Raw genomic sequence first — 12,075 nt, 5'->3', positions numbered from 1 at the left:
AGTTGCTCGGAGAGAGCAAAACCAGAAGATAAAGGTCACAACAAAAGGATGGGGAGAGACTTTTTGCCAGAGCAATAGGGCCAGTGCTGCTGGGATCTCACTTGGCTCACTCTGTTGCATGACTGGCGACCCATGGGATGTTGTTTGGGATTTGCCAGCAGAAGCAATGGATCCCCAGCACGTTTCCCTTCTGCACACAGATGGGCGGTGGGATGCAAACACCAAGCCTGGCTCAGGTCTGCGGGTGTGTTGGGCTGGAAGCTGTGCAGCCTCCCTGCCTGCAGAGCCCTGAGGGGGAAATACTGCTGCAGACTTGGCTCCCTGGGACACCTGCTTCTGTGCCAGAAGCATCCCCAAGCTGTCTTCTCTTGAGATGTTCCTCTTCCCAATGAGATGGCAAAGACCCAAGGCCACAAGCCAGCTGTGCCCTCATGCAGTAGGCATCTGTGGAGTGGGCAGGCAGCAATTCAGTGGGGAGCTGGGCTGTTCGCATGCTCTGCTGTAATAAGCGTAGCAGAAATGGTTGTGCCTAAGGACAAATGAAGGTCTGAGTGCTGCCATGCTGAAGCAAAGCCTGAAGAGTTGGAAGAGTCCTAACAGGTGATTCCCTGGCCCAGGGCTGGCAAGAGTCTACCCTTGGGATCTAACAGTTGGATTAGTCTCAACACAGACCTCAGGCACAAAGTGCTTTTATGAAAAGGGTGTGCTACACACTATTCTCCATTTGATGCTAGGGGCCATATGCCATAGTCCAACTTGACTCCAGGAGAGTTTAAATGGCGGTGTCACTAGGGTGGCCCAAATGCCAGCCTTCCTCCTTCCTGCAAGGCTGGCTCTTTCTTATGCTAACCATTTTCTGAGTTTCCACTCAGATTTGTCTGGTTCTTGCAGTCCCATCCATCGTATAGTGCTACAAGGTCGCGGAGAGAAAACCGCAAACAGAGTGGGCCCAAAATCTTGCTACCTTATTCTAGTGGCAGCTTGTATGGGATTGCTTGCAAGGGTAAGGGCAGAGGAGCTAGCCCATGTGTGAGGAAGAAATGTAATAATAGTGTCTGGTCACAATCTTGTGTCCTGCTCTTCTCAGGGAAACTGCTCCAGGTATTTCCCAGCCAGTAAAACTACCATTTAAAAAACAAGGAGGAAGTACCACATGGATGTCTGAGCAGTGAATGTACTTATAGCCCCTGAAGCCCCCAGAAAATCAAAAGGTGTTGACTTCTTTCCATGAAATATATGGCTGCTTCATCTGTTAGTTATGAAACAAATTGTTTAACTCTATGTCAAAAAAAACCTCTTAAGAAGTGGCTGAGGTGGTTTCTGTGATCGTAAAAAATGTTTCCAGTTAATATTTTGTGTTGAAGTCGGTCTTCCAAAAATCAATGTGTTCTGTCAACAATCATTCATAGCTGGGAAAGTAACTTCGCAGATTGGGTCGCATTGGTCAAAGGGGAAAATTAGCTTTGATATGAATAATACTAACAGTTTATACTAGATTTTTAAGTTACTGGTCTATGGCTTTGTTTCACAAAAAATAGTGGAAATGTTTGTTTTGAGGATTATGAAAGAGGAAACAATAAGTAAGGAAAGGTGGTTTCAGGGCTCTGAAATGAGAAGCAATATTTGAGTGCAGACAGTTTCCCCCACCTCCACCATATAGATACAGTAAATCTCTCTTTACAAGCTGGATTGCTCCACTTCATTCGCTGTTAAGTAGCTCGCAGCTAAGCTGCAGGAACATCCTCCAGAAATATGTTGAGGGAGGCATCATTACAACCCTCACCCATTTCAAAAGGAATATATTATTTTGATGGCTACATCATTCACTACTTGTAATGCTAATTTTAGAGGTTTATTTCATGGCTAGATGAGAACTGTCTCTGATGTGCATTAGAAAGCTTCAGATCTTTATTTTCTGTTTTTGCGATATTTAGAAATAGTTCAGTTGTGAAATGATATGCAGCTGAGGGACAGAAATTCATTCCTATTGTAATAACTCTGGATTAGTTATATATTGATATTACCCTGTTTTGCTTAAGGTTGAGATAGGAATTTTGGCTCTCTTCCTTCATCACAAATCATTGTTTACTGGAGTGAAGACGGAGGGAAGAACTTGTATACCATATTCATTAGCTAGACAACTGAAGATAGATGTAGAAAAGCTAAGCAGTTACACAGTTTTTACATCAGCCTTGCTGTAGAGGCAGCTGCGCAGGTGATTGTGGGAGTGTTGCTTGCCTTGTTTGCCCTTACTCTGTGAGAGGTAGTATCAAGTGTTAAAGGAAGAGTGGCAGCCAGGCACAGTGACTCACCAATTCATAACTTCCTCCTCCTTAGTAAAACAGAGCCTGTGATGCAGGGAGTAATTTGGTGAATTAAATCTTGAGCCTTTGGCGGAACCACATGGCTAATCTCTGCTCTGTTCTTCACTATTCTAATTTAAACTAATGCCTGAAATTTTTTGATTTTTATTTCCTTTCCCAAAACCTAAACATTTGCACATCTATCTTACAACATGAAATCCTGACAGCAGAGGACCTGATAGAGGAGACATCACGTTCTCGTTACCTTTGGTGGGGGGAAAGGATGTGTCTTTGCTTCCTCATCCAGAGGCTCCTCCTTTCATGTCACTTGTCTGTCACCTTGTCCTTATGTGGTTGCTCTCCACTGTGTGTGCATTCCTGTGCATTGTGCAAAATATTGTTTCCCAGGTTCAGCTGTAAATGTTTTCTGTTGTATCCTGTAGCATCAGACTGTTTGCTGTCAGTCATGCCAAAGGTGTCCCTAATGTCTTACTTTCAAAGTGGTCTGACAATAGTATTTCATCAGAAACCAAGAAATATTTTGGAATGAGATAAGCAAGGTACTCAGCCTTTTGCTTTTAAGCCTAGAAAAATCTGACTGATTCGTGTAAAAGTGTTTGCGTTACCTGCAGAGCATGGGGATGGGGGCAGTGGAGAGTCCCCCAGGGTTGTCTCAGGCTGGCACAGTACCTGGCACTGTTACAACTGTGTAATCCTACACATGGGGAGCAAACAGGAGGAGTTCTGCTGCCATTTCAATGCAGCAGGTCAGCAATAGAGATGTAGGAATTGTGCTGGAGGGAATAGGAAGTTAACCATGGGCTGTGCACTGCTTCATGTGGCCCTTGGGCCTGTTTGTTTGCCTCTTTGCATACCTCCAAGTACAATTTTAATAGCCCTATTTCTTATCCATGCGAATATGCTTGGCACCGAGGTGCATTATTGCTACTAATCCCTCTTACCAGGACCTCTATTGTTTTCGGTGATCAGGACAAGAACGGAGATGGAGCTGTGGAGCTGAAGAGCATGAAGTCAGATCGCATGAAGGTGCTGCAGATCAATGTGTGCAGTGACCAGGAAGTGGCTCAAGCTGTGGATTTTGTGAAGAGGAACCTGAAGGAGCCAGAGAAAGGTCTGTGGGTATCTCTGTCTCCCTGAGCCAGCTGGCTCTTTGGTATGCTCACAGAAGCCTTCCTCTGGAGCAGGCCTTGCTCTGGCCAGGCCATTCCTTCTCTGCACTGCCAGAACATGACTAACAAGCCTGGAGGCCTGGGACAGTGTGTGACTGGCTATTAGGCAGTGCAGTACTCAGGTCGGGGGAGAACTGGCTTACCATTGACATGCCAGCTGTGTGGGAAGAGACTGGAACTCACTATACCTTAACCCTACTTCCCACAAAAAAAAGTGATAAGTGGCAGCAAGCCCACAAGAGCATGTGTCTGTCTTTGAGTATCTGTGAAAGGCATGTGGTGGCTAGAGCCTGATCCCCTTCTGATGCTCCTTTTGGGGTCTGGATCCCACAGACCTTTCTGTGATGACCCTGCTGGCTAATGAAGTCACAGGCCCTGGTTGCTCACCACTGTCCCTTCTGGTGTGCTGGTAAAACCTGTTTGTGTAACTGAGTGATGAGCTGGACTAGAAACCTTATCTGCCCCCAAACCTGGATCATTCTTCAGCCAGGTCAATCCCTGTTTTCAGTTTGCCATGCAACTGTCCAGTGGTGATGTGAGGCAGCAGCCAGGATGGACTCAGCCTAGACCACCTTAAAACACATGCCACCTTAGGGGTAAGCCCTGCCCAAGGGTCCTAGGAACATGTAAAGAAGGCAGGAGTCTCTTCTGCCTGCTTTCTTCCTTTTTGGCAATGTGTATGGGGCTGGGAGGGCAGGGGAGTATCATGCTGTGTGTCCCATGTCCACCCCTCTGCTGACTTTCATGCATGAAGGGTGCGGAGGTGCCTAGTAAGGGGTGGCTGATGCTTTACCCGCTGCAGCATGGCTTAGCTGCTGTGTTGGGCTTAAGGCAGCTCCTCCTGTGCGTGGCCAAGCAGTGGCATGTGAGCTTATAGTCAGAGCCTAGCGTGCTTCCTCAGCCCTTCCCATGTGCTGAGTTTGTGAGGCTGTTTGGGTTTCTCTGCAGCCTGTGTACAAGTAGCAGTGAACAGTGGCTGCAGACCCTGCCTGAGGGTGGACTTGAACTTCACGTCTGTGGCTGCGGGACTTACAGGTTGTGTGGTTGGGGGTGTGGTTGCTCCTCTTAAGGCACGGGCAAGGCTGCTGTGGGCCTGTCCTTGTTCACAGCAAGCGAAAGCTAGTGAGTAACAGTAGCTCTTACCTTCATGCTAAGTATGTGAGCACACCCTTCCTCCTAAAGCAAGCATATGAAGTGTAGCCAAGGCTCTGTTTCCCACACATGCTCAATCTCTATGGCCCTCATCATACGTTTGGTAGCTTCTCAAGGTTTTCCTGAAGAGCCCAGCAACAGCAGTAGCACGGAGCTGTTTCCACTGACTGATAGCTCACAAGGGAGCAGCTCTGGTGCCTCTATAAATGCAGCAGTGTTTGCGAAATCTTGTGCCTAGCAGGGACAGAGAAATTTTGCATCCTTGATCAGCAAGCTGAGCCGGTCTCTCCTCCTCTGAGAGCCTTATCTTCTCGTTATTTGCTGCAGCACCATGTGCAATACAGCAAACACTTCTTTTCAGGAATGTAAGTGTGACTGATGTTTGGGGCTTGCCAATAGGCAGTGCCCAATAAATAGGTGCAGGAAAGTACCCTGCAGAGTGAAGTGCCTTGCACAGAGGCGCTTGTGCACACCAAGCGTGGCCCCGGGGGAGCTAGTGCAGAACAGGTCTCGTGTTGTACATTCGTACCTCTTTTTGCTTTGCTATGTGCGTACACCCTTAGAGTCTAAACTCACTTCGATGGGAGTGCCACTGTTTGCTTTTGATCTTATCCAGTTTCTACTGTATTGTTCACAGTAAAGAAATAATAATGATAAGGCTCTGCTCTATAAACACATCATTGTCCTGCAAACAGTCCAGTGACCAGGTAACTTTCAGCACTTTGTACTGTATGTAACATGACCTGATCAGCTAGTAATGAAATCCCAAGAAGAATGAAGCATTTTAAATCAATTTAAATCAATTAAGGGTTCCTAAATCTAACCTGATTATCCAAGAAATGGTTGTAGAAAAACTTGGAACCAGGAACTAGTCTGCAGATTCAGTTTGGGACTATCGGTATTGGTATCTTTGTGGTCTTTGGTAAATCCCTGCCAAATTTGCTCTGCATAGCTTCTTGTTGCCAGTGAAATTACACCATCAGATGTCTGTTTCCGTGATCACGCTAGAGATGAGAGCCTGCTTTGAGGCAGTACAGGGGACCCAATTCAGGCTGAGATGCTGTGCTGGCTACTAAAGCATGGATTTCAGAGTGATCCTGACCCCTTAAAGTCGGGAGTTTCAGTAAGTACAGCAGTGACAGGCAGGGGATGTTGGACAGAAGCAGCAGCACCCAACTGCAGCATTTAGAAACTGTAATTAATAGAAACAGAAGTAAGGGTAGGTGAGCAAAATGCTTTCCTGGCTTTTGCTGCAGGTGGCCACTTAGCTGTTATCCTAAACAGCCTCTGGGGCCATCATGGCCTGGCTGAGATTGAGAAGCAATGGATCTGGAGGAGAATAGAGCTGCAGGCCAATGAACTGAGCTGGGGAAGTAGTATTCACCACTGACTGCCAGAGACAGAAATGCAGGGAAAAAGTGGGGCTAGGTCAACCACATAATAGCTGGAAAAAGCTGGCATGGTGGCAGCTAGGAGAGGTGAACAGGAAAATCCATTCTGAGATAGACCAGGAAGGAATGGTTAATTGACTGTTGTCACTGGATAGGGCATGACCTTCTCCAGACCATTATACACTGCTTACTACCAGCATTCTGGGAAAATGAACTAATCTGGGAACAGTGCAGGGGAGGGTTACTAGGGCCATCATGAGAGTGGACAGCCAGTCTAGCAAGGGCACACTGGTGTTTTTAAATGCACCAGGAAGGTAAATTCCATTGGCATTTATTTGGCCATTGTGGAAACCTGCAATTTGCCTAGAGGTCTGTGTTCAGTACACTATATGGTTATTATTTGATCACAAATAAATTTAGGCTGGAAGTTATTAAAAGGTTTCCAGACATCAGAGCAGGGAGGCTATGGAGCAGAGGCAGGGCAAACAACCCAAAAAATTTCGAGAGAGAGCTTGATAAGTTTATCAGCAGGGTGGCATGACGTGGGTACTTGTGACAGCAATGTCAGAACTCCCTGGAGACTCCTTCCCAGTCCTGTGTTCTCATGTTCTCAGTGGTAAGAAAAAGGTCACAGAGTAGAAAGGGGCCTGATTCTGCCTGGATACTTGCACAGTGAGAACAGCAGAGGTGTATGGTTGGACATCTGATGAGCAACTCTGATACCTTGTTCTGGTTCTTCTGTTGTTTGGTCCTACTGCTGTTTATGGTTGTATAGTCCTCTGCTTCAACAAACTCACAAAGTATGGACTCAGTCCTACAAGTGTTTGCTGCTGGGACTCATGCAGTAATCACTTTTAATGGTCAAATTGTCAGTGGCCTGCTGAGTTCTAGACATGTAAAGGGCTCAGTGCAGAAGCTCTTGCTGAGTACAGCCATTTTAATCTTGACAGGACTGCATGCACAATAGAGGTTTGTTTTTAAATTCTAGTAGTTTTAAGGGTTGGTATGTTTGCTGTGTTCTTCTGTAGTTAGGGCTGAGAGAAGCTGATTATCTGGGCTAAGCCAGGAGCTGCTGAGGTGACCAATTCCCTAACTTGGTGCTGTTAAATCAGGACGTGACTTGACTTGCTACTTCAGAGGTATTTTCAGTGGTGTTTGAGGTTAGACTTCCAGGTTGAAAGCCTTTCCAAAAAATACTATTCTTACATTTTCTATTTTTAAGGAGGACAGCTTACCTCAGCTTGATGGGCATCCCAAGAGGAGTGCCTTTCTTCCATCTCTGCTGTTTGTTAAAGGGATTGATGCTAGGAGGCCTAGTCTCTGGCATGACTGGCCTCAAGCTGGGACCGTTGGTAAGGTTAGTCCCAGGGTGTGCAGGTGCCTTGTTACTGCTCCTTTGACTCTGCAAATGCCTGTGGGGCTATTTGGAAAGTGAATGATGAGACATACAATGGCTTCACTGGACCATGAACCTACAGATCAACCTCATGCACTCTCCAGAGTCATGAAATGGACTTAAAAATTCAAGATATTTTAAAACTGTTTTCCTTTTCCTGAAGGTCAGAGGCATTCTTGGAGGCAATGCTAATGTGACCCCCTTACTACCATTGGAGCTGCAAACGAGCCCTGCTGGCTTCACTTCTGGTGTCCCAGAGCTCATTTCCTCTCCTTGCTGTTTTTTCCTCCTCTACTCTTTTTTACAGAAGTGCCCAGTTCTTTGCAAGGAGTTGGGTTACTCAGAGCGACTAGGAAAGCTGCTTCTCTCTGACACTCTTATTCCTTGTTCCACTCTTTAACCATGTGTTTGTTGGCAGGACTCTGGGGCCTGGTGAACAATGCTGGCGTCTCAGCCTTTGGAGAGGTGGAATTCACAAGTCTAGACAAGTACAAAGAAGTGGCAGAGATCAACCTGTGGGGCACCGTGAGAGTGACGAAGGCTTTCCTGCCCCTTATTCGCAGAGCTAAAGGTACATGTTGGGCAGTTTGACAAGAGCCAGAGAGCTTTTGCAGCGCAACAAAGACAAGTAGTTAAATATTATGGATCAAATTCTACTTTGGGAAATGCCTGTGCAGTCCAGTGGGGGAGGGTTTGGTATGTGAGGCAGGCAAGCAAAGCAGACAGCAAGGTTTGACATGCCGTGTAAGGATTCGGTTGGAGCTATTGGTCACCTTGGGGGCAGTCCAGGCACCTACACAGCAGGTGGTGTGTTAAACATCCCAGGGTCTTAGAAATGTTTGTGCAGTGCTGGCAGCTATGACATGGGACCTGTGGGACACCTAGACCTTTAGGAACAGTAATTGGAGGCCAGGTATATGATACCTTTGCCCTCCGAAGTGGCACCAGGTGCTTATATTTGGACAGCTCCCCTCATGTTACTTGTTTTGCGGTTGATTGCCAAGCTGTAGCTGTGGAATAAATGAGAGTCAATAACAGAGCCATTTTAGCTGTCTTACAGAAAGACAGTATTATCAAGTCTTTGTTTTATAAAAAATGTGACATGTATGAGCAGAACTCTGAAGGGCTTCTTTATTTAGCATGTGTGGGAGAATGCTGGCACAGCTGTGTGTTCTGTGAGGACAAAAAGGGGTTACACTGAGAGAATTTCTCAGATACTATTTCCAGAAAATAAGTACCTGTTAAATAAGCCCCAGAGGTAAGTTGAACAAAAGGCAATTTACCCATCAGATCAATATGTGGTTCTTACAGTCCCTCTGAGCTGCATTTAGGAGGTCTGGAATGAGAGAGCAGAGCTGCCCACTTGTTTCTCAGCTAAAATTTCAAGCTCTAGGAGAGTGGTATACTCCATGGCTGTGAAAATCCTCTCTGCAAAAATAGCTGATGGGATTTCAAGGGCCTGTTTGTAAATGCAGCTGGAACCATAATTGCAGGTATCTTGGTCTTGGGAAGGGCAGAATGCCCACAGAGGAGTGACCGCTACTGTCACTGCTCCTGGACAGGGCATGATCTGTCATGAGCTGCCAGAGCTCTGCATTTGGGCTGACATGGGCTGCTGTCAGGAGTCAGGACACCTTGCTTTTTGCTGTCCCATAGACAGCAGCACGTTACATCTCCTCTCCTTTTGTCCCAGCCACATAACTCTGTAGGCACTCCTGGCTGGCCAGATGGGTGAACGAACTGCACTGCTGATGCTGCAGGTTCAGGGAAACCTCTGCTGGCTCTCTGCCATCCAGCTTGGGTCAAGAAGCAGTGTAGCTATGTTAGGCAGAGTGGCTGCAGCTGAGCTGTCATGCTTACAGAAACGGTTGAGAAGCTTGCATGGCATCACGCTGTCATGTGCTTTCCAGCTTGTAACCCTGCTGGTTGTGAACTTGAACCCTTCCCCAGTGAGATGGAGGAGTGGGGCACAGTGAGATAAAAGCACACAGCTAATAGCACTGGAAGATCTGGGTACTGCCCTACTTGGAAGTTAGGAAGATGGGGATGTCTTGTATGCTTTGTAAATCCTTTTTGACATGGAGGCAGGCATGTGTGCCATCCATGTAGGAGGTCAGAGCAGGAGCTAGGCTTGCTTGAATCAGGACATAAGAGCTCCTTGAGAGGGGATTTGGGCACCCCTCAGAAGATTCAGATTTTACAAATCAGCATCATCCAACAAAACAGCTTTTATTGGGATATTTTGGCTGGCTCCCCTGCAGCCAGTCCTGGCCTCCTAGCTGAAAGCAGCCAGCTGATCTTCTCTCCCTGCTCTTCCCACTCCAGGCCGTGTGGTGAACATCACAAGCATGTTAGGGCGAATGGTGAGTCCGTCTCGTTCCTGCTATTGTATTTCCAAGTTCGGGGTAGAGGCCTTCTCCGACTGCCTCCGGCAGGAGATGTACCGCTGGGGTGTCAGAGTCATCGTCATTGAGCCCAGTAACTTTGTGGCAGCGACGGGCATCCTGACAGCAGATGGCATCGATGCGGAGGCTGAGGTGCTATGGAACGGGGCCAGTGACACTGTGCGGGAGGACTATGGGAGGGCATATTTCACTCGCCACGTGGCCCTGATGAAGTCCTTTGTTAACAGTGGCCTGAAGGACATGTCTCTGGTCTTGAATGACATCACTGATGCTCTCACTTCCATGCACCCAAGCAACCGCTACAATCCCATGGAGACCTACTGGTGGGTGAGGCTGCAAGCCATGACGCACTTGCCCACTGCCATTGCTGACTGGCTTTACATTCCCGGAGCCACACTGTAAATGGGTGTCCTTCAAGCATCCTTCCAGTGCTCATACGCGTGGATTAGAGCTGACTTAGGTCTGCTCTGCACCTGGTGCTGATACATCTCCCCCGTAGGTGCATGTGTTTTCACCTTGGGTTATGGCTTCAAGTCTTGTATTGTGGGATATAGGTAAAGGCATGGAGTTTCTGGCTCCTTAATTCTTGCTCCTTGTATTTCTTGCTGCTCTGATTGAAGTTGAAAGGTGTTTTCCTTCTAACTGTGGAGGAAGCAGAGGAAGGTTAACATAATGGGTCAAATATGTGACTAGTGTAGTTGGGTCAGCAGAGTTTCCCCAGTGATAAATTTGGCTCATTAATGGGCTCTTGCTTTTCCTTACAAGGACAGGCTCGTGATGACAAGGCAAAGCAGTTGCTAAGAGATGTCTCAAAGAGAGAAGCTAAAATGGGAAACAAAAGCAGAGTTTTTCATTTGATTGAAAATAGGTCAGTCACAGCCTTCCTTTGTTTTCATGATGCTGCTAGGAAGTTTGGCTGCTCTTTGACTGTCTGCTCTTTCTAAAAAAAAAAACCAGCAACACTGCCTCTAAACAGCCTCATTATCTAGCTCTTGGGGGTTCAGGATCCCTGCAAGGAAGGGATCCCAGCACTGTGACCAGGAGCAGCCAGAGTCAGCAACTGCAGACAGACTGGGCAGGGAAGAGCCCTTCTAATAGTGAGTCTGAACTTTCCTTCTGTCATTCCCTGTGGATGCTGTACTTGCAGCCTCTCTCCATCCCCTGTGGATGAGCTTTGTGGGGCAGACTGGAATCTGATGTAGCAAATGGAAATTTGACTCCTTTGCTACATTAGGGACCAGTTCCTGAACCATTCAGCAGTGGTACAGACACTGTACAGCAGCCCCCCAACTGCTCCCAAATTGGTGCCTGCTGTTAGACTCCCACTGGTTGGTGAGGGAGCTGCTTTTGCATTCTGAAACCATATTTTTCGTTTCATCTGTTCTGCTTTTGAACAGTGATGGGCACTGTGCAGCCAGGGTGGTGTGACTATGTGCTCTGGGTGGATGCTTTAAGTGACTGCCTTTCCTTTTCTTAATATCATACAATGCAATTTCCATGCCATGCATGACTGTCTCCTTACGGAGTTTCCTGACAGGTATGGCAACTGATATGAGCTGCTTCTGCACAGTATCCCCAAGGGCCAAACCCCCCTGTTGGCCATAACCAGGATTTTCAATCATTTTGTGCTGAGACTGCCTGGCTTCACATCCTGTTTCCTCTTTCCAAGTGGTGATTGCTAGTGTGGTAGCAAACTGACTCCAGGCACTGCTGACCAGTCCAGGAATCTAACGTCTCGCTCTAGGACACGTGAACTCTAGGATCAGCTTCCCACACTACTGCCAAGCTTTGTTTAGAACTTGTCCTATGTGAGATTAAGTGACTTAAAAGAGCTTGTCATTTGCTCTTTTCTTGTCTATCTCAGCTAGCTCTAACTTGGAATTATGTCTTATAAACTTTTTGTATGCCACTGACTGTGACTGCTTGGCATCTGGATGCAGCTGTGAATGCTGTGATGCCTGGGGAGGAAAGCAGGCTTCCCTTGGAGATGTTGTGGAGATAACGTATTACAAATAACTACTGGAAATGCTGGCTGTGCAGTTCTTTCTTATTGCAGGTCATCAAAACCTGGAGACTGTCCGGGATCCAGGACTTAGAACAATCCCACTTTCCTACTGAACTGCAGCTTGTTTGAACAATGTTGTAATCACTTCTGTCCTGTGCACCATGAAATGTGAGTGAAGTTAAGTAGCACTGATTTGTACAGAGAGAAAAATAAACTGAGATTTGTCAAGCACA

At 46.9% G+C, this 12,075-nt stretch overlaps 1 protein-coding gene across 3 annotated transcripts in view; it reads left to right on the top strand.

Moving 5' to 3' along the window:
- LOC112981688 (D-beta-hydroxybutyrate dehydrogenase, mitochondrial-like) overlaps nt 1-12,075 on the top strand; it is a 23,451-nt gene extending 11,376 nt beyond the window's left edge. For all 3 annotated transcript variants that reach the window (XM_064516826.1, XM_026097536.2, XM_064516825.1), the window contains 3 exons: nt 3,294-3,435; nt 7,851-8,003; nt 9,758-12,075. In XM_064516826.1, the coding sequence (XP_064372896.1) occupies nt 3,294-3,435; nt 7,851-8,003; nt 9,758-10,239 (777 nt within the window). In that variant the 3' untranslated portion in view covers nt 10,240-12,075. The remainder of the gene's footprint in view (nt 1-3,293; nt 3,436-7,850; nt 8,004-9,757) is intronic.

Source organism: Dromaius novaehollandiae, chromosome 9 (assembly GCF_036370855.1).
Source record: "Dromaius novaehollandiae isolate bDroNov1 chromosome 9, bDroNov1.hap1, whole genome shotgun sequence".
NCBI lineage: Eukaryota > Metazoa > Chordata > Aves > Casuariiformes > Dromaiidae > Dromaius > Dromaius novaehollandiae.
The sequence above is the reverse complement of the archived record's forward strand: the minus strand, read 5'-3'. Positions and strand labels throughout refer to the sequence as shown.